We start from the raw sequence: 22344 nt of genomic DNA, 5'->3' as shown, positions 1-22344 counted from the left end.
AGATAAGTGATCTTAGTGGGGTGGGTCTGGTGGAACTTGTAGGAGTGAAATAAAAGTATTGCGAATCCACAAGCCAAAAGGACTGCCTTCTAGCCATTGACTGTTAAGATAATACACAGTTAATATGACAGAGTTCTGGAAATGCTGGCAGTTCACGATTTCCTGTGGCGTCCTCCAAGTAAACCCTGCATTCAAACAAACAAGTCAACCCTGTCTTCCTGATAATCGTTGTTTTGCCACCGCCGATGCTTGACAACAACGAAAATAATCCTCGATGATCGACAAGAAACAAGCGGAGATAATCATCAAACAAAGGAGGCAGTAGGATGTTTGGTTTTACACGAATGCCATGTTGCCATGACAACGCTGATAACATTACAGAAGAGCGGTCGCTGAAGAATATGTCAAAAGAAGTCACTTGTTTTGTTCATTAATGAAGAGTTGCAAACTCAGCGAAGCAAACAGTTTACCCGGCATTACCGACACGATAATGATGTTTGTCATTCAACATCCCCTCTAAAGCCTGCTTAGTTAATCTGTTCTGTCGGCAACAATATGGTCGTGTGTTACGCCTGTGCAACACGCACTTTCCCAGTAAGGTAACAGGAACTTTAAAGAGTGCAGGAAACTTTTCCCACTTTTCTGTAGTCATGTTTTATTAAGTAATAACTGGATAATGTGCGGATTTGCTCCATTAACGAACATAAGCAATTAAATTACCGCTCTCATTCCCAAAAAAGTCTGAGGTTCATCAAACTGCTTGCGAATAGATAGGTGAAAAAATCCTGGAATTCTGCCGGCAAAGGGTACGTGCTTCACTGTACCCGCCAGCACGCGCACACACACACAAAAGACGCACACGCACTCACACACGCACGTACGTACGCATATGCACGCGTGCGCGCGCGCTCTCTCTCGCAGGGAGACATAATTGACTTCGAAATTTTTCAGGAACGTCTTCCAATATTCCAGTTAATCACTTTTTGTCTGCAGGTCCTAATTATCTGACCGAACACATTTAGACTAGTTGGCGTGCTACGGGAGAGCGGCATGTTGTCTGCTAGTCTGTCTTAACTTGCAAACATTAATGAGACAAGCAATCTTGCAGCAGTTTGTAATGTCGGGTATGAAAACCATCCTTCCGTATGAATCAGCGACAAAACGCGATCAAAGAGTGAACATTCGATTTTGTTTTACAAATTCTGTCAAGGTAATCATTGACATTGAAGCAATCATTTCGCCCGACTGCACACTGTTGTTGATAAAACAGTCTTAGACCTAACTCTCAGACAGTAAAAACGAGTTTTTTGTAATTATTACAGCTTTCAATAGGAAGTTCATAGTTTACATAAACAAACATCAAACTTAATTTTATAGAAATAAGTTACGATTTAATAAGCGTTTGAATGGGGTTTTATTTTCCAGCAGAAAATTGTTCATACATTTCATATCATTAGTAGACCCTAAGGGCACGTTTGTGTGTGAATAAGGAGACACGGACATGCGATGACAAGAACATCGTCCATGGCCTTGATTATCAACTGGAGGTGTAACTGTCCTGAGTGGCTTGTAAATGGAGTGTGTTTTGTGGGTATTGTTGGTGTTACAGGACACAGCTCTTGCTAATCTTTTTCATGTGATGGATAAAAGGGGCACAACGAAACGATGCATTGTCACGAAACAGTTCTGTTTTAAAAGGTGACAGGGAGAGCATTGCATTAAAAAACAGTAACACACTACACGGCATAGTGCGTGCACAGACAAACATAAACATCCTGAAACAAGCCGAGACTCCGTGTTTCGTGAAAGTGATAAATTGATTGGAGACTGATGATATCACGCACGGACACAGACACACTCTTACTTTTTTTTTTTTTTGTCGTATCTAACCTTGAACTAATTTTGTTGACAAACATTTTCTCCGAAGAACAGTGGCGTGGGTGCTCGGCTTTGAAGGGTGAGGGTCAAACTCCATGCTGACAGTGAACGATGTTCACATTCTGACCTCTTCAGTATCTTTATGCGGCGGCTGCTGCCCCCCCCCCTCCTCCCTTATCATCTGTTTCCTGATTTAACTCTAAAAACACAGCACAAAGTAATAAAGTAGGAGAAATTGTGAGATTTTTAACTGCAACCGTTTATATAAAAGATTTTGTACAGTAACAGTTTGTATGAAAGAAAGAAAACTTGACATGCATGTGGATTTACTGGAACTATTCTATAAGCAAGGACTAACCTGTTTACAATGTACAAGCAGGCCAAGTCGTTTATTTATATGTAATTTATTTCCGGGTCAGACACAGACGGGGAAAACAATCTTGACAATTTTTAAACCTGATGACAGGCGTGTTTGGTCTCCATGTCTAGTTCCGCCTGTGACAAAGAGAGCACACATCTTTTGTGACAAAGGAAATAGTGAAGACTGTGTGGTTCTGTTGGAGAGAAGTTGATGAAACAGGTATGAGAGTCTTTGTTTCACAGGTGAAAACGTAGACTACTAAGGTGTTGATGTGCAGATCACGTGAGGAGGACGAGAAACATACTGTCGCTGTCTGTGAGTGTAAGGACTGCACAACATCAGACTGCAAGTGTTTCAAAATGTTTACTGTTTACTGCAAGACAAGAGAGGCTGCTAGCATTTTGTGAGACCTCCTGATGCCTGGGACTCAACAGACATATCTAGCAATTAATTAATGTACTCTGTAAAAATACGGACACAGTCTTGACTAGTACTCTCTGAATATCACCTGCTGAGGCTGTTGGCAGATGATTAACATCCACCGGTAATATTACAAGTTGCAAGAGGAAAACATGAAAATATGAAAAGTTTCCTGATGTGACTTTAGGTCGAGAGAGCTATTCAAAAAATTCTTGATCTTATTCATTTGCTGTTTAATTCTGTTTTGTTTTCTTTTCAATTTATTTCAGCGTATGGACTATGCATAGAAGACCAACAGGTGGGCTAGCTATTACTTACTCAATTTCCACTAGTTCAGGTGGGAAATGGATATCACACCGGGAAGGTAAGTCTGTTTTTCTCGTTGGTTTCTAAATATTAAGAGAAAAAATTTCTCAGAAGACGCTATAGCGTGTATACTGTTGTCTGAAACAGTTTATACTTGACAATGAATATGGTAGTAGATTGTACTGGAGGCTTTTTATACACGCTAACTTAAGTATGAAAATAAAACTACGAACTAAGTTTGTTTTATTTCTCAATGATATATTAATCGTTTGCTTATTCTATTCACTCAAAGTGAGATTGAGATTAAACAACAAGTACGAAGTGTGACAAATGAGTCTGATTTACATTTTACGGTTATAGTTCCTTTTTCTGTGTTGTTGTTGTTGTTGTTGTTGTTGTTGTTGTTGTTGTTGTTGTTGTTGTTGTTGTTGTTGGCCGTGGTTGTTTTCCTAGGACAATTTTTACTAATGTTGTCTGAAATATATGCGTGATGCTTCATATCACATCTCTGTAGAAGGTGACAGTGTGACGAATCAGAAGAGTGGACACAAAAAATATTCAACTAAGTAGAAGGGAGGTGACTAAGATCGCACTTCTAACCGGTTTCCTTGCTTTTTGCTCTGAGCGGGGAAAATCCGGAGTGGGAGGATGTCCGCTTGCAGCTAACTTTTCAAAAATTTATTAATATCGTATTGAAAATATATATATACACCACATCTGAACAAACACATAGACAAGGTCGCGTGTTGCGTGACAGCGGTGTATTGTCTTCTAGCCTATCTTCACCTGCAAGCACTTTCAGTAAAAAGTAACTGACTTTATATATATATAAAAAAACAAAAACAAATAGCGATTTGAATTTGTTAACACCTCGAATACGATCTCACGGCAAATTAATTAAGGTGGTGTCCCAACAACATGGCAGACTTCACTGATGTCCTGTTCTGTGACATGACATTTATTTTTCACACGTCGTTAGAATATTATCTCAAGTGTCTTACTAACAAACAATTCTGACTTGCTTCAGTCTGACAGTCGCTGTGCTTGGCATCTTGGCGCTTCTCTTTCACCCAACATTCTGCCAAGATCAACTGACGGTCCTTCCTGGTGACGTCACTTTTGGCGGCCTCTTGGATGTCAACGAGCTGGAAAATGGCGCCTGCGGTAAATTCAGCCCGCAATCAAGTCAGGAAGTCGTCGCAGTCACGTGGTTTCTGCAATCACTCAACAACAGGAACTACATTCCTGGGGTCAAAATAGGTCAGCAGTGTTTTCTGGTCATGCTCGTGTAAACAAGACCCGCTGATACATTAGCGGGCTGAGTGTTTATAAAGAGCAAGGTTTAAGTGTCATAAGATATTTTTCTACTTTTTAATCCTATTTTGAAAGGAATGGAGGTGAAGATAAGCAAGGTATTTTTTTTAAAAAAACCTATTGAAACAGTTTGAGCAATATAGCATTAGCAATGTCTACGGAAAACATTGTTAATATTAAGATACAGCTTTACCATCAAGACTCTTTCGGAAAAAATTAATAGAAAAATTAATAAAAAAATTTCTTCGATATTCATATTTTTAAGTTGTGTATTATATTTTTAAGATTATAAATATAACACAAACCAATAACAGCACATACAATTTCAAAAATCGGTTTTATGATCAAGCTTGATTTGTTTTGATTTTGCCTCTCTCCTCTTTGACTCCATAGTTAGTGTTTATTCTTGGCACAAATTTTAGTGGTGACACTTGATTCCTTTATTATCAAAAGTGTTTCATTCTATTTTCGAGATAGCTTCTCGGCCCATTTATCTCTTGTCATTGTCTGCAAGGTTTCGACGTTTTCCGGACATGCGCAATTACTGAGAGATCGGTCGATGGGGCTTTGAAACTCGTTACTGACTACAGAGTTGGAGCTGCAGTCAGCCCCCCAAAAATTTTGTTTGGTAATGTTTTGTTTTTTATTTATACTTTATACTTTAGATTGTAAATAAACTCGGTATGAAAATTTTGATGAGGACCAAGAATATAAAGACAGCGAAAAAAAGAGAAACTCTCTCACCCAATCTCCTAAGTTTTCTTCGACAAATGCACACACACACACATTTGTAAATAAATAATTATTGCAATTTTCTCAGGTCTGCTAGGACCAGACGGGACTGAAAGCGCTATGTACACGTCAAGATGTCTGAGTTCTCTTCCTCACAACAAGCGCCTCTTGCAGGTCAGCGGGTCAGCCACGGGTATGGAGCTTAGCAACAACGCTCTCTACCCCAACTTCTTTCGAGTGATTCCATCCGACAGCACCCAAGTCAAGGTAGGATCCAGCTGTTCTCATTTATATTACATGTAACTGAGTCAGCTAAGTTTGTGGATTGTCCATATAACGAATAAATCCTTGGATTGTTGAATTCGAATTAAGGTAAAGGTCATCCCCTAACCTTTTCAGGTCGTTGTGTTTTTCAGATGTAGTTATTACATCGATTTTTCATGCAAGGCTGGTAGTCACTCTTTGAATTTGTTTCCAAGGTGCTGGAACAGCTGCTTGTACAGCTGGGATGGAATTACATTGCCATTGCTTACGACGACGACAACTATGGACGCTCTCGTGGCAGAAGAACTACGGCGACTGGCAAAGAACAGAAATATTTGTGTACCTGTGTACGTCAGTCTGCCTGTTGACAGCGGGTCAGCTACGTTTGAGGCCATGGCTATGAAAATTATAGCAGACAAATTTACAATCCACCACGGGTAGAATCGTACCCATCACACGTGGAGCGCTCGTGACGTCACCGCCTTATTTCTCGTTGCCAGAATTTCAGTCATTTTGGAACGACCTTTGGACAAATCAAACACTTTTCACTGATTATGCAAGAAGAATTCCTTGGCTGGCGGGATTGTTTCAGCAGGTGGCTCAGTGTGACTTCACACAGTCTGACTGCTGGGATAGGAGAAGGCAGGATGTCTACAGCGTGGAGAAGACTGTGAGTCTGTACACGGGGTATCACTTGAAAGCAGCGGCTGTTCTGGCAGCTTTCTTGAAGCAACAACACACGGCAAGGTGTTCAGGTTCAAATACCTCGCTGTGCCAAGATTTGATTAAACTGATATCAGATCGTACCTCCCTACTGCAAACGTTGAATGACTCTGTCATTTTACTTAGCGAGTTCAGGAATGAGATTTCAGAATTTGCCAATGTTACAGTTACATTCGATGAAAATGGGGATATCAATTATCGGGACAAAAACTATGCTGTCTACAATGTTCAGGAAGACAACAGAGACTTAATTTTCAAACAGGTATGCCTCAGCCTCGACATACACCATTCAGTAATTAATCTACTAAAGTCCTTCTTCGCTGTATATTTTACACTTTCTCATCTCAGAACCACGTTTGCTACATTTTATATAGTATGTAACAGCAGTGTAGATGGAAACCTTCTGGAGCAGTAGTTATGAAGCGCGAGTAAGTCGCCTCCCCAGGACAAAATGGAAAACTCAAGAAAAAGCGTCTTGTCTTGAAGTTATAGTGTCGAGACTCCGTGGGCACTACTTCATGTTTATTTTTTACCCCAGGGGAAACAACAGTCTCTATTCCATCCCTTAAGTGTGTAGTCTTCCTTAGGAATTCAAGCGATGATTGTTGCAATCAGTGGTTGCTTCAAACAAACCTTTTAAGAATAAAATCTTCCCTGTAGGGATCGCTTACACATTGTTGTTTCAATGTTATTATCTTGAAATGATAAGCGTCTGACATGTCAAAGTTCAACTGCCAGTTAGTATCATCCTCCCACCAGTCTGTAAACATCACTTGTCTTTCTGCAGGTAGCGACATACGCAGACGACAAGCTAACGATCAGCGAGTCTGACACAGTTTTCTATACTGAAGCTGGGTCACCTTTGACCTGGGCACAACGACCGCTCGCTCAGTGTGACGTCAACCACGACTGTCTTCAGTGCGTCAATGACGTCGCTAATGACGTCGTCTTCATGGAAGGATATTTTTATATCGTTGGCATTCTGCCAATACATGAGAAAAGCACTCAGTCGGCCCTGAAATGCCACAGGATCAAAACCATCACAGGCGCGGACTTAGCCGAGTCCTTGATTTTTGCAGTGAAACAAATAAACAAAAAGGAAGGAATGTTTAAGGTGTATAGACGCATGTTTTCCAGATTAGCATGCTTTTCAAATCATTTTTTTGATTTATGCCTTTACTTTAGTCCTCATTTCCTTTATTTACATTATTTTAGAATAGTAAGCTTAATCTAAAGCTTAAATTCTTGCTTAAGATACAACAATGGCGACAGCCATTCTGTGAACGAGTGGATTGCTAAGCAATGATCTTTTCAAACTTGTAAACATCCTGTGAAAACAAATCTGACTTATTATATAACTTTTGGTAAGAGGTTAAAGTAATATGGATGTCAGCCTCTCAAGGCTTCTTTCTACTTTCTCTTTTCAACCATAAAAAAAAAAAACTGTTTCTGAATACTGCTTTCAATCCATCATTTGTTCGTGTGAATGCAGGACATCTTGCCAAACCGTAGGATTGGCCTGCTGTTGATCAACTCCTGCAGTAGTCCACTGCTTGTCCGACAGCGTCTTCTGGACCTGCACTCGGGTCGCTTGGTGCTGCCGGACAACAGCAACCGCAACAGCAGCTTTTTGCTAGCGAATATTATGGGATACGTAGGCGCCTTTTTCAGTGGCGACAGCATGGCGGCAGCAGACACCTTGAACGACGTTGGGAGACCGTTTGTACAAGTGTGACTTCATTTTGCGTTTCTGCTTTATAGTATTACCATCAGAAGTGTCATAGTATAAGTCTAATAATCTCTATCAGTTTGTTTACCTCTTTATTAGTCATGTTCTTACCCTTTTCCTGTAAGCGCTTACATGTCTATTCCTCTTTAGTAAAATCGTTGACTGTATGTTAATTTTTGTAACAACTGTTTCCTTCTGAAAGTCTGCAGAAAGAGAATCGTTTCTTGATATATTGTTAAAAGGGTTCATGGACGTCATATCAAATTTGCTAACAATAAAATAATCTTTCTTAACAAGATATAACTTTGTGCAGGTGAGTGCTGGCTCCACGTCTCCTTACCTCAGTGACAGAATAAAATATCCTTACTTCATGCGTCTGGTGCCATCAGACAACGTGCAGGCGCAGATCCTTCTGGACTTGGCGGTGAAACTAAACTCTAATTATATCCAGATCATTTACGACCAGACGACGGAGTACGCCAAAGGACTCGTGCAGAAGGTTGAAGAAACGTTGGCACAAAACTACGCCAACGTCTGCATCGCTCAGAAAATCGCCAATCACTCCTAGGAGGGAGGTCAGCGAGTACAAGTGGATCAAGGACGAGCTCCGTAAGAAGAGTTCTGCCAAGCTGGTCATTGTCGTCCTGTATGACGTAGATATTGCAAAGGTCATGGACGCCATCCTTCCTGACCTCACACCTGATGACAATTTCCTGTTTCTGGGCACTGATTCGTGGGGGAGACACCAAAACCTCATCGAAGGCAAGATTAAATTAGAAGGTTCTCTTGTCCTGACGCAAGAAGTTTCAAACGACTTGTCCTTTGCGTCTTATTTTAAGTCAGTGAACCTCACACAAACAGAAAATATTTGGCTCAGATACTTCTTGGAGGCTAGAAAAAACTGTTACTTCGACAAAAGCTTTGAAAGAAAAGGTAAAACAGGACTTTGTCCTGCCGATGTAGCCGCTGATTATGTTCAAGATCCCATCGCTTCACTTCACATCCAAGCTGTGAATGCCCTCGTACTGGGCTTCAACGCGACCTTAAACCAGCTATGTGGACCTGTCACAAATCAGTTGTGCAGTGCTTTGACCTCGGAGGAGCTTGTCAAGGCGTTAAAGAAGATTCGTCTGGATCTTTACAACAAAGGGGAGCGCGCGGAGGTGTTTGATGACAACGGAGATGGGCTGGTGGGCTTCACGGTCCTGCAGGTGACACGAGACAGGACGTCTGTAGTGGATGCTGTGGAGTACAGGGAAGTACGTTTTCTGCTATTTTTTAATATTTGGCTATTTCAGCAAATTTAAACTATTTATATCGGTGACTGTCTCCTAACTCACTGGCATCAACCACTTCCAACAAAGGTCGTTTGCTTGAACGTTTAAATCAGTGAAGCGCAATAGCTGAATAAATAATCAAAGACGTACACTAGCAGTCCCTCTGTTCCCCTAGTAATATCTGTCAAAGAGCTCTCTACCATCGTTTGAGAGTGTCTCATTAAGATTTAAAGTATTTACTTCTTGTCTTTGTATAATCAAAGTAGCAGGTAAACAATAATTAGACAGAGGTAGCAGAAGGCCATAGTCCTGCTTGTTCAGGATTCCCATTTGACAAGCAGCTTGTCTGCTTAATGTCCTCACAAGAAATCTTTCAGTCTAATAAATTTGCTGTTCTACTTTCGATCAACCTTTTCTATTTTAATCATGATGATTAAGCTATGTTAAATATTTATTTAGGTCGGGTCATGGACTCATCAAACGCTCATCTTAGACGAAAGGAAACTAACTCCACCTGGTGGTGAAAAGTTTTCTTCGGTCTGTCCGAATCAGCTCGAATGCAGCGCGTGTTTCAAAAGAACTGAACAAACGCAGTCTATGGCTGCTAGGTAGTCCAGTTTCTTATTTCTTCAGGTCGGATCATAACATCATCATCATAACATCATCACGACATCATTCATTTTTTTTTTCTACTGCTCTCGTCAAGTACTGTACTACATCCACGTGCGCCATTGTACTGTATATTTGTTTATAGTCTAACTTTTCTTTTCAAGCACCAATGATGACAACACCAACACACCGGTGATCTTAGGGGTCAGTCTTGCCTTTGTCGCCATTGTCATCGTTCTTCTTGTCTTCGTCATTTATCTCTGGCGTCGCTTGAAGTTGAAAGGTTTGTATCATTTTGTTAATTTTTTCTTAACACTAATTTACAAACGATAGCCTAAATAAAATGCCTTCTTGTAAAATGTAAAACAGGAACACATTTTTGTTGACAGTGAGAATTATATATTTTTTTTTTTCAAAAATGGTAAACATCAGGTAGGGAAGGAAGGACCATCAGATACATGACAGGAGTTGGAGGCTGTGGCATCTCCACTCAGCTGTCAACCTCTTCCGGGTCAGGTCACAACTCAGTGAGGCAGAGTCATCTGAACACTACGATTATCTCAGAAACTCAGAAGCTCGAGGATATTCTAATGTTCCAAGTCTTGCTGCTGGAGACAAGCCTGCCGTTAGCTGTGAGACGAACCTCCCGACTCCAGTCTGCAAAGTTTCGGCTCAGAAAGGAAGTTCGGGATACCTTACTCCTAATTACTAAAGTTTTTTTGTGTCAAAATAGAATTTTTTTTTTCAGACTTATAACACACTTCTTTATTTAGTCCTTTCGTATCTCGCTCGGAGCTGGGCTATGTATTATTGTTTGAAATCATCGAAATAAAGGTTAATTCTCTGTTGCTGGCTATTCAATACTGCCAAATGAGACTTTGTGGTCTAATATAAGAAGTAAAAATGCAATAAATATTATTCCATCCTGTAAAGTATATTTTCTGAATTATTGTTTTTTGCATATTTTGCGCATTGTTCTGATCACTCAGTTGACTGATTTGTGTTATCTGATGATCCTTTTTGTACAGTTTTTCTAAATTTTTAAAAAAGAATTATTTTCATGAGTAGTTTATTCTGACCAGGTATTGTTTCGTGCTCAAGATAAACACTAGGATCTTAATACCTCATAACTTTTTTATTTAGTTAGTCTTTTCTTAAATCATCGACGTTTAAACCAGAAAACGTGTTATTGTTATTGAAACCCAAATTACTTAATAAAATCAGTTCTTGCTTATTTTCGGTTAGGTGGTCCGGTGGTGCAACGGTTAGCGCCTGTCACCAAAACAGTGAAGGTTGGCTGTCCTGGGTTCAGCTCTCGTTTCGGGCACGCTGTTCTTTCTCTGCACGTGGCATCTGTTTACAGGGCTGGCTGCTTGCCGTAATATAGCCTTGGTTGCTGGCTCGGCGTGAAACACTAATCCCCCCTCTTATTTTCGGACCAGGAGAAAATAAAGACAAGCTTTAGATTTCATAGGATGACCTTTGTTTTAAGATTTATTTTAAAATAAGTGTCTGACTGTAACGTTTCTGTGTGTATGAAGCAAATGTTTTTAACTGTTACACTATGTGCAAGTTGGAAACAGTTCACCATTAAATTTAATCATTTTGAAAAATTGTAGCTGTAAAGTAATAAATATTTTTGAACAAAGGTTTCAGTAAGATTTTTCACACATGATCAAATTTTCATCTTTCTTTGTGAATGATAGTTTTAGATGCATACCTAGTTGGTTTGGGGGAGGAAGTGGTGGTGGTGTTTTTTGTTTTTGTTTATATTTTTATTTTTTAATGTTATTTCTTGTTGTGTACCATACTTCAACTTTCCAATCGTGAAAGCGAAAACTGAATGTTGAATGTTTGATTCATAGTATCTTTTTTCCCCTCTCTCTCTTTGTCTCTCTCCCTCTCTCTCTCACACACACACACATAACATGTTTGATTAGATTGCCTAACCGTACAGGGATATTTTGTGGCCTTAAACCATTTTCCCTTATTACAGTAAGAGTAGCAGTTTATGTCTTCAATATTTTGTCTAATGTTTGTAGCGGATTGATTGATTTTCTGTGCTTTCAATAATCTTTCATGGTCTTGGTAGAAAGATGTACAGATAATCGATCGATTATTCTTTTGGTGAAAACAAATCGATTGTTTATAGATTTGTATCTGATTTTTTTTTTCGTTTGCCAACAAGATTCCATAGGTAGGTTAATGCTGGTTTACCCTGCTCTAGTAAAGTTTATGTGCTGGCAGGTCAGTAAAGTTCAATAACCAAAGGGACACCACTCGCTGCCATGCAGTTTATAGTAACGTAGCTCATCAGGTGCTCTCCCTTGATCAGAGATGCATCGAAAGTACCCTTTCTCTCGTGATCTGAATATCCTACAGCGACTCTGTATGACAACTTGTGTCTTCATTACCCATGGGGCAACAGATTTTTCAAAGTATCCAGAGCTTAGTGGCCGAACAGACGGTATTTATGACTAGGTGACCTCGTCTATTAGTTTGCAGGTCATCTGTAACCTTTACTAGAAACGATTCTTAGTCGCAGATGTCATTTTATGCTAAATTTTCCATATTCACATGTTCGCTTTCTCGTGTTGACTTTATTCTAATTTTCCCATGCTGCCTTTGATCTATGTGACTGTGTTTGTTAACAAATCTTTTTGTTTCTGCACAAAGAATATAGCAGTTTAATGTCGTTTATAGCAGCTTGTGATATTGTTTTATAATTGTAATGTGAGATGGAACAAGTTTGCATAATCCTCTTGCATTGCTGTGTAATATATTGTACACTGTTCTGTACATGACCGAACTTTATTTACCGTGACTTTATCGCTGACATCGGCGGACTGATTTTTGGTTGAAGTTTGTTCCGGATCCGGACCTGCAAGAGCGATTTTAATGAGATTTATTGAATCCTTGGACACTGGCTATTTGCCGAGTAAGTTTGATGGCTGCTGTGTTAGTGCAGGGACCATAGGTAAGGGGATGAACGTCCCACCTAGCGCCTAGTGTAATAACAGGAACGACAACGCGTAGTTAACTATGGCTGACAGAATTGTCGCCCCTATATCGATGAATGCAGTTTGCTATCCATGTAGTCTTGTTTCCCTCCACTTTGTTTTCATACACACAGTCATTTATATCCAACAAAAGGGAACATTCATTATATTCAGTAAATTTGTTTCCTAATTTCAATGCAGAAAGCGAGATGATTGGCGAAAATTTGGTATGCATTCGTTCTGGGGTGGATACAATTAAAATAATGTCTAACCATTAGCACCAGTTCATGCTCTTCTAAGTTGTAATTCGTGATACTTGAAACAAGTCATTTGTCCTTGATGGTCATTCACATTTTCTCCACCATGCACAGTTCACAAAATGTCAGTTTATTTATAAACTATTTCCTTCCGGGTGCAGAGGAGACGAGGGTAAACCAGCCTCGACAGCATTTTGCGGGTAATCACTAGGAAGCTTGCTAACCGGGTGCGTAGCTTGTTTCACCTGTGTGAGGAAAACAGAGCGAAGGTGAGGAGACTTGATCGTTGTCATTCTGGTTAATCAAAGGATGGCTGGTCATTTACATTGATGTTACAGGTACGAGTGAGATTATTCATTCGTTTTATTCAATGGACATAAGAGATATTCATAGATTAATTAACACAGTATATAAGACACTTAACAGAAACTTAAAGAAACTACATGTAAATGTGCGAAAACTGTAGTTGATTAAAAATATAAAAGAATGTTTTTGAAGTATTCGCTAGATGTCGCTTGTTGTAATATTTTCTCGTTATCATGGCAATATACCTCAGTAATTAAGGCCAGCTAACAGACGAAAAAATTAAAAATTACAAAACTAAAACATAAAAATATCAGAGGATTAATGATGGTGACTTCAGAAGAATTGTTTTTCAACTAACGGCCTAAAATGTAGACATTTGTAATGCTGACATTTTTTTTATTCAATTTTATTTCAGTATACAGCTTAAAGCAAAAGGCCTTTAGTCACCCTGTCCATCGGTGAAGCAAACAACTTGTCTAATTTGCACTCGATTAAAAAAATGGACAGGGTATTTTCAAGGTGAGAATTTCGTTTCTCAAAATTGTCATGTGCAAATTTATCTTCTTAACATAAAACGTTATAGCATTGATAGTTTCCTTAGAAACACTTTTATCAGCCAGCAACCATAAACTAGACACTTTAAGTTGAGGCTATTTTTACACTGGCTAAAAACAGTATGTGTGTTAGCAATGTTTTTATTTTTTTTTCTCTTGTTTATTTCTGTTTACCTTACTGTCATACAGACAGCTATACAAGTCTGTGATAATATCATTTTCTCAGTTTTATCTTCGTTAACGCAAGCATGTCTTGCTGTCAGTCTGAATGAGTGGCTGGGTCTTGAAGATACCCCTCACCGCTATCTGTGTTCGTTTCCGCTGTCTTTATCTGCATAGTAATGTCCTTCATATCAAACACTTATAAGAGGAAAAAGAAGTGCAACCAGTCGTTGAAGTAGACACGTTTCTTTAACTCTCTCAGATACCCACCCACGCGATAAGAGTGACAACTAAACCGCACGCATCTACTCCAGTCTTCTTGTTTTCTGAGATTTCTTTAAACTTTAAAATCCTCATTCTTGTTTGTTTTGTTATTATTGTTGCTGTTTTGTGTTGTTGTTGTTGTTGTTGTTTATTTGTTTGGGGGTTTTTTGGTTTTGTTTTAGTTGGTTTGTTTTATTTTACTTTTTCATAGATTGATGTCCTTTTTTTCATACTATTATGCAAGGAAACACTGTTAATCTATTACTTTTTTTTTCAAAGTAACGAACATTCCTTTCTGAGCAAAGAAAATTTGTATTTAAGAGCAGACCTGAAAGTTTTAAAATCTTCGAACATCTTCATATCGTTCTTGTGATGTGTTGATTAGCACAACAGTTCTGTGACATGACATTTGTTTACCAAGACGCGACAACAAATATCGCATCTTTTGAACTAAAAATATTTTGACTTTTTTTCAGCCTGACGGTGTTTGCTGGGATACTAGCCCTTGTCTTCCGGTCAACCTGCTGCCAAGAGCAGCTGACGACGATCATTCCTGGTGACGTCATTTTTGGCGGTCTCTTTGACGTCAACGAGCTGGAAAATGGCGCCTGCGGTAAATTTAGCCCTGAACTGATCCACGAAGTCGTCGCAGTCACGTGGTTTCTGCAATCTCTCAACAACAGGAACTACATTCCTGGGGTCAAAATAGGTCAGCACCCTTTCGAGATGTTATAACATTATAACACAAGGGTACACTCTTTTTGTTGTTGTTTGCCGAGGTCTAGATAATGGTAACGATTGTGTCATAGTCTATTTTGGGGACAAAGGGAGTTTAGTCACCTTATAAAAAAAACATCTTTTTTAAAATGTTAAAATAGCTTTATCAAGCGGCAAAGTTTAACAAATGTAGAAGTCTAATGTTAGGAGAAAATGGCGAGTCGTAGTAGTAATAATAATAATAATGACAACAATAACAACAGTAACAGTAAGTGGTGTAGCGGCCAAGGATTCTCCCCTACAGTGAGAATCGGTCTTCGCGTGTTCCTTAAACTTCTTTGTCATATCTGTTCTCATTGTTGCATTTGCTGCACGAGTTTGTGTGCAAATGATTTATATAAAAAAAAAGGGGACGAATGTGAGTATACAAGACATTGTAAAGTGTATTTGCTGCCTGACTCGTATTTGTGGTCATGTACGAAATGGTAAAGAGCTTTATAAACAATTTATTTACTCCATTCAAGATTTGCACCACCTGGGGCATACGACGAATGATCTTCTCTCTTTAACTTTGTAAACGTTCTACAGACATGTGAAACTTTAAGTTTATCACAAGATATAGAAAGTATTATTTATAATCAAGTGAATACCGTTTAGTTTCTATTTAGCGAACATGTTCTTCTACCCATTTGCTCCCCATTCTTCTATAGGTTTCGACGTTTTCCGAACATGTTCAACTATTGAGCGTTCGCTTGATGGAGCTTTGAGACTTCTAACCAGATACAGAGTTGAAGAAACTACCAATTCCACTGCAGTTTTGTTTGGTAAAGCTGATGAACTTATTTGTTAATAAAACCCTTTCTTATTTACTTATTTAGGTACTGGTGATGAATATTTTAAATATTGTAACTTTTATTTTGTTACAAAACATTAGTTTAGCAATGAACAATTATTTTATTCTGTGCTAATTAATGAACGTCACGTTTGCTGATAAATAATTGTATTTTACTCTCTCAAGGATTGCTGGGACCAGAGAGGACGGAAGGCGTGAAGTTTGTTTCAAGATGGCTAAGTTCTCTCCCCGACAACAAGCGCCTCTTGCAGATCAGTGGCTCAGCAACGGGTATGGGACTTAGTAGTCACTTAAAGTACCCGAACTTCTTTCGAGTGATTCCCTCCGACAGTATTCAAGTCAAGGTAAGACCTGACTACTGCTCGACAGTATCAAAATCAACGTATGGGTTCAACTGCTTTCGTGTAGCTGGATCCACTTGTTTTGTCTAGTTATAATCAGATTAAAATGTTGTATTTCTCTGCTTCAATTAAATTTTGATACTTTACCTTTTTCGTATATACATAAAAGGAAGAAAGACTCGGAGGAAATTTTAAAAAAAAAAAAACTTATCAGATCGTGACTTTTCCCACTCTGTATTTGAAATGGGATATTTGATAGAAAATTTTTGACATCGTGTGAAACTGGCTTGTCAGGTGCTGGAACAGTTGCTTGTACAGCTGGGATGGAATTACATTGCCATTGCCTACGACGACGACAACTATGGGCGCTTCTGTGGCAGGAGAACTACGGCGCCTGGCAAAAGAGAGAGACATCTGTATACCTGTGTACGTCAGTCTGCCAATTGACATCCAGTCCGACACATTTGACTCCACGGCTATAGAACTCGTTAATCAAGTATGTCTTCATTCATTTGCTTAATGAAACACTTTTCTGAGCATACAAACATCGTAATTTATGATAAACAAGGGAGAACTTTTATGGAAACTTCGCAAGCAGACTTAAGAAGCAATTTATATATATAGATAGATAATGACCATATTAGAAATGTTTGAGAATTAAATTTGAAGTTAATCAATCAGTCAATCACTCTATTCATCAGATATCAAGTTCTCAGAATGGCCTTGTGCGGGGCATCGTTATTGTGGCAAGCTCCTCCAGTCTGCGCAGGCTCATACAGAAGCTGGGCGACAAGCGTTACGTCAGCCTTGTTCTCGGAGAAGCTGTGGGGCTTCAGCAGACAAATTTACAATCCACCCCGGGTACAATCGTGCCCATCGCACGTGGGGCGCTCGTGACGTCACCGCCTTATTTCCCGTTGCCCGAATTTCAGTCATTCTGGAACGACCTTTGGACACATCAAACACTTTTCACTGATTATGCGAGAAAAATTCCTTGGCTGGCGAGATTGTTTCAGCAGGTGACTCAGTGTGACTTTACTCAGTCTGGCTGCTGGAGTAGTAGAAGGCAGGATGTCAACAGCGTGAAGAAGACTGTGAGTCTGTACACGGGGTATCACTTGAAAGCAGCGGCAGTCCTGGCAGCTTTCTTGAAGCAACAACACACAGCAAACTGTTCAGGTTCAAATATTTCATTGTGCACAAATTTGACTGAGTTGATATCAGATAGCAGCCGCTTGCTGACAACATTCCGTAAATCACCCATTTCCCTTAGCGAGTTTAGTACAGAGCTTGCAGAATTTGGCAACATGACATCAGTCGCATTTGATGAAAACGGAGACATCTTATTAACGGGTGGAGAATCCAACTACACAGTCTACAATGTTCAAGAAAATAACGACAAACACTATGTATTCAAGCAGGTACTGGTTTTACTTTCGACAGGATCTCTACAGGGACTTGACCTTTTATTTCTCCTTTTTAATTTTATTTTTACAATTTGTATTAGTTTATTTATTATTTTCTGCCATCTCAAGCCAATAACTGATTGCCATTTCCTATAATCGTTTCAAAGTGATAATTGTTTTAACCGCTGAAAAGATGAAATTTCCAAGTTCAGAGAATTCATACATCTCCTAGTCTAATACAGGAATCGGAAACAGTTTCACTTAGTAGCTGCCAATTTTATCAGTCTTCCATATCTGCATGCATCATTTGACTTTCTGCAGGTTGCGACATACGCAGACAGCAAACTTATTATCCAAGAGTCTGATGTAGTCTTTTACAGTAAAGACGGAAGTTCTTTGTCCTGGTCACAAAGACTGCCTGCTCAGTGTGACTGCAACACTGACTGTCTTCAGTGCAAGAAAGACGTGTCTGATGAGATCCTCTTCATAAAAGGGGATTTTTATATTGTCGGAATTCTGTCAATACATGAGAAAAATCCCTTGTCATCTCTTACATGCGGCAAGATTAAAACACTTGCAGGCGCGGATTTAGCACAGTCCGTGGCGTTTGCAGTGAAAGAAATAAACAAAAAAGAAGGAATGTTTGCAGTAAGACATTTTTATTATTTTTAGTGTGACTTGCTTTATAAGCTAGCCCCTTAAAGTTTTCTGAAAGTTCCAGTCTAAGCAGAGATTACTTACGAGGTCGTCTGACATTTCTTAGCAGAATATCAGAGGTGATTTGCAAAGAAGCAAAACACTGCATTTAAAAGTAAATCCCATTGGCACTGGTTTGTATTTGGTTTTTGTAAATTCAGGACATCTTGCCAGGTCATAAGATTGGACTGCTACTTCTCAACTCCTGCAGCAGTCCTCTCGTGGTCCGCCAGAGACTTCTGGACTTGCACACTGGACGTCTGCCCCTGCCTGACCCTAGCCACCTCAACAGCAGCATCTTGCTGTCAAACATTATGGGATACGTGGGTGCCTATTTTAGTGGCGATAGCATTGCGGCGGCAGAAATATTGACAGGCATTGGCAGACCTTTTGTACAGGTACGTCTGTCTTTCAGAGAGCTTTCACATCTTGCGGTGCTAAATGTGATTTCTTTCAACTTTCTCCTGCATTTTCAGCAACATAACAAACAATGTCTCATAACATCCGAGTTAATCAGGCTTACTGTCTGTTTAGGTGAGTGCTTCTTCCACTTCTTCTGACCTCAAGGACAGAGTAAAATATCCCTACTTTATGCGTCTGGTTCCAGCGGACGACGTGCAAACACAGATCCTGCTGGACGTGGCAGTCAAGCTGAACTCCACTTACATCCAGGTCATGTATGACAAGATGGCGGACTACGCCCAAGGACTCGTGCGAAAGCTTGAAGAAGCGTTGACACAGAACTACACCAATATCTGCATCGCTCAGAAAATCGCCGTTACTAGTCGCAGTGATGTCAGCGAATACAAATGGATCAAGGATGAGCTCCGCAAGAAGAGTGCTGCCAAGCTGGTCATCGTCGTGCTCTATGACGTAGACATTGAGAAGGTCATGGACGCCATTTTACCTGACCTCACGTCCAATGACAATTTCCTCTTCCTCGCAAGCGATTCGTGGGGCAAACACCAGGAGCTAATCCAAGGCAAGACCAAGTTGGAAGGGTCGCTGGTCCTTTCACAAGACGTTTTATACAACTCGTCCTTTCACACCTATTTCACGTCTGTGGATCCCACAAAAACAGAGAATGTTTGGCTCAGATACTTCTGGGAGGCCAGGAAAAACTGTTATTTTGACAAAAGTTTTGAAAGGAAAGGCAAGACAGGACTCTGTCCAGAAAATATAGCTTCCGATTATGTCGACGATCCTCTAGCTTCACTTCACATACAAGCTGTGAATGCTCTTGTACTAGGCTTCAACCAAACCTTGAATAAACTGTGCGGATCAGCTGCAAGGCAGTTGTGCAGTGCTTTTACTTCGGAGGAGCTTGTCAAGACGATGAAGAGCATCCGTCTAGACATGTACAATAGAGGAGAACGTACACAGGTGTTTGATGACAACGGAGACGGGGTTGTGGGCTTTAAGATTCTACAGGTGACACGAGACAGAACGTCTCCAGTAGATGCTGTGATATACACTGAGGTAAGTTCTTTGCCAGTGACCAAAGATTCAAATAATGTAGCGTGAAGGTCCTTGTCATCTGTCAGTAATTTTCTCCTGACAGCAGTTTCAAATTTCGAGACGATGCGTAGATTTTACTCTACTATATATACTCCAATAGTTTTCTTGATTTTGCGCACCGTTCAAAATCTCTCTTCACATAATTATTTTTTTTTTAGTAAAAAACTTATTCCAATAGTGAAAAAATGTTGCACGCGCCATTGGAAACCTTTCGCCGACCACAAAACACCACGGCTTACATAAGTGGGAAATTTCCTTGACAGGAAGAACATTAAACAAAACGGCAAACTCCAGATTGAGGATATTTGCCAAAATATTAGAGTCTATAGCTTTAGCGTATGATTTGTATTCATAATTTTCACTAAAATTAGGTAAATATAATGAATTTTTCAATTCAATTTCAATATCATTTTTATATTGCATATTTTGTAGTATTTATACGTTTACCCAGCAACCACACAAGATTCTGCCAAGCTTGGGCCAATATTTTTAGCTTGGTCCAAGCTTGGCCGAATCTGGCGTGCTTCATGGGTATTTACTGTTTCCCTCTTCACAGAATCCGATAAACCATGTCAAATGTTTATTTAGGTTGGATCATGGACAAACCAAAAGCTAACATTAGACGAAAGCAAGCTAACGCCACCTGGTGGTGAACAGTTTTCAGCGGTCTGCCCGAACCCAGCTGAGTGTAGCGCGTGTTTCAAACAAGCTAAACAAACAACAACCATATCTAATGGGTATTTCCATTTCTTATTTCTTTGATAATGTTTCCAATATTTTCATTCTGCGGAACAGAGTACGACTATGGCATTTGCCTGAAGGTCCAGAAACCGTTTTAGGGATCTTTTTATCTAGTGACTAATGAACATAGATATTTGGTGACGCTGAGAAGAAATTGTTACGTGACCATTGATTCTTTTCAAATGGATTTACGTTTGTTTACCAAACAATAATTTCTTTGCATGTGTCATGTGTGAACAACTATCAGAACAACATCTGCGCATGTTTAGGCTAGTATGGCTATGAACATTATCTTTTTGGTAATTTTACATGGCTAATTGGTCCGATGACGTGGTATTAAAGTAATGGTCCAACAAACAGAAGCATCACCTGGATCGAGGGAGACAATTTCATTATATTCTTACTGCTGATGTGATCATTCCAGCTCTATGACAATGCTATACCTCATTGTACTATCTATAAACTATTTTCTGTTCAAGCGACAGTGACGACAACATCACCGTACCGGTAGTCGTGGGAGTCAGTCTTCCACTTGCCGCTGCTGTCATCGTTCTTATTGTTTTTGTCGTTCACTTCTGGCGTCGCTTGAAGGTAAAAGGTTCGTATCTTTACATCACTACCTGAGAATGCGGCAATGTTTCTTCTGTAACACCTTTTATTTCATCTATTTATAAATCCATATTTTTCTCCAGTGTTGTCGCTGTACTGCATATTAAGTATAGCACGATGTTAAAAAAAAATTTAAATGTTCCTTATTTTGACGTGTGATTAACTTCTCCATATTTATTTTGATGTTTATTGACGAATACCAGGTAGGAGGGGAACAACTATCAGGTTCGTGCCAGGTGTTAGACGCAGTGGTGACAGCACTCTGCACCTGTCCAACTCCTTCGGGTCCTGTCAGGAATCAAACGAGGCTGAACCCTGTGAACACTATGCTTCTCTGGGAAACTCTGCTCAGCTGTGTTCTGGTGATCCTATTCTTGTTCCTGAAGACAAAGCTTCAGTTCATTCTGAGACGAGTCTCCCACCCCCTCTATGTAACGGTACTGTACAGGAAGAATGGGGTGGATACATTACGCCAGTATACTAGAGTTTATAACAGTTAAATATAGATTTTCACAATTTATACATTTTGTTATTTATCTTATCATTTACTAAGATGCTTCGCTCATCTTTTTTAAAATATTTGACGACATAATCTTCATTAAAACCACAAAATTCCTTATTCATGTTACATTTATTTCTAGTTTTTAAATTCTGTTTGATAGTAAAAAGGTTCTTTGTGATATTCTAAAGGTACTTAATGATGTCAAATGTATGACAAAACTGTTATTGAAATTCGTTACCTCATCGACCACAAGCTATTTAGCAGACATTTGAAACACGAACACCTCTAAATAATAAAACATTTGCTTTCAAATTTTACTTATTTGTTACTTAATTTAATTTTAGTTTAGTTTTGCAATCAACTACTGCCTGTAACACAGATAATCCTGAAGATTTTAAAAGGAGAATAAAGTAGAATACAATGTATAACACTGATGTGTCACACTTTAGCTGTCTATTATTAAAACTTGCTACACTGTTTAAAGTACATCTAGTTCCAATGTGAAGTAATTCATATTTATTCGTGTAACCTAACCGCGAGTAAAATATTTTTCACTTGATTAAATTGCTTGATGTCTATATATATATATGTAAAAGTGCCAGCTTGCCATTAAATCTGTGACAGGAAGTTGAACATTATAAGAGTAAAGATGTTTTGCCAAAGTGCTGACTAACAATAAATGTGTGAGAGTGAGAGAGATAAAGTGAAAGAGAGGCGGGGATACTCAGTTTGCCTTACCTTGTAAAAGAAATAAAATATTTCTTTCTAAATAACAACAATAACACCAACACGCATATCCTCGCGCC

General features: G+C 39.3%; 2 protein-coding genes across 2 annotated transcripts; both read left to right on the top strand.

The window, feature by feature from the left end:
* The first annotated feature begins 2311 nt into the window (after nt 1–2311).
* Nucleotides 2312–10978, top strand: LOC112559628. The gene is given in 15 exon segments (XM_025230963.1): nt 2312–2458; nt 2929–3023; nt 3993–4225; nt 4794–4907; nt 5100–5278; nt 5491–5571; nt 5573–5626; nt 5688–6260; nt 6786–7112; nt 7491–7727; nt 8041–8280; nt 8282–8986; nt 9464–9612; nt 9778–9896; nt 10046–10978. Coding segments are annotated over 14 exon segments (3372 nt in total). The 5' UTR covers nt 2312–2458; nt 2929–3003; the 3' UTR covers nt 10387–10978.
* A 2588-nt stretch (nt 10979–13566) lies between these two features.
* LOC112559627 lies at nt 13567–22282 on the top strand. Its single transcript, XM_025230962.1, has 12 exons — nt 13567–13694; nt 14632–14864; nt 15583–15696; nt 15891–16069; nt 16361–16510; nt 16768–17487; nt 17794–18120; nt 18330–18566; nt 18703–19647; nt 20275–20423; nt 20907–21025; nt 21240–22282. Exons 1-12 carry the CDS (start codon nt 13675–13677, stop codon nt 21518–21520), a joined length of 3474 nt encoding a protein of 1157 aa, XP_025086747.1. The 5' UTR covers nt 13567–13674; the 3' UTR covers nt 21521–22282.
* Nucleotides 22283–22344: the final 62 nt, after the last annotated feature.

The sequence above is a fragment of the Pomacea canaliculata genome, linkage group LG3 (assembly GCF_003073045.1).
Source record: "Pomacea canaliculata isolate SZHN2017 linkage group LG3, ASM307304v1, whole genome shotgun sequence".
In the NCBI taxonomy this organism is placed as follows: Eukaryota; Metazoa; Mollusca; class Gastropoda; order Architaenioglossa; family Ampullariidae; genus Pomacea; species Pomacea canaliculata.
Note: the sequence above shows the minus strand (reverse complement) of the source record. Positions and strands in the feature narration are given on the sequence as shown.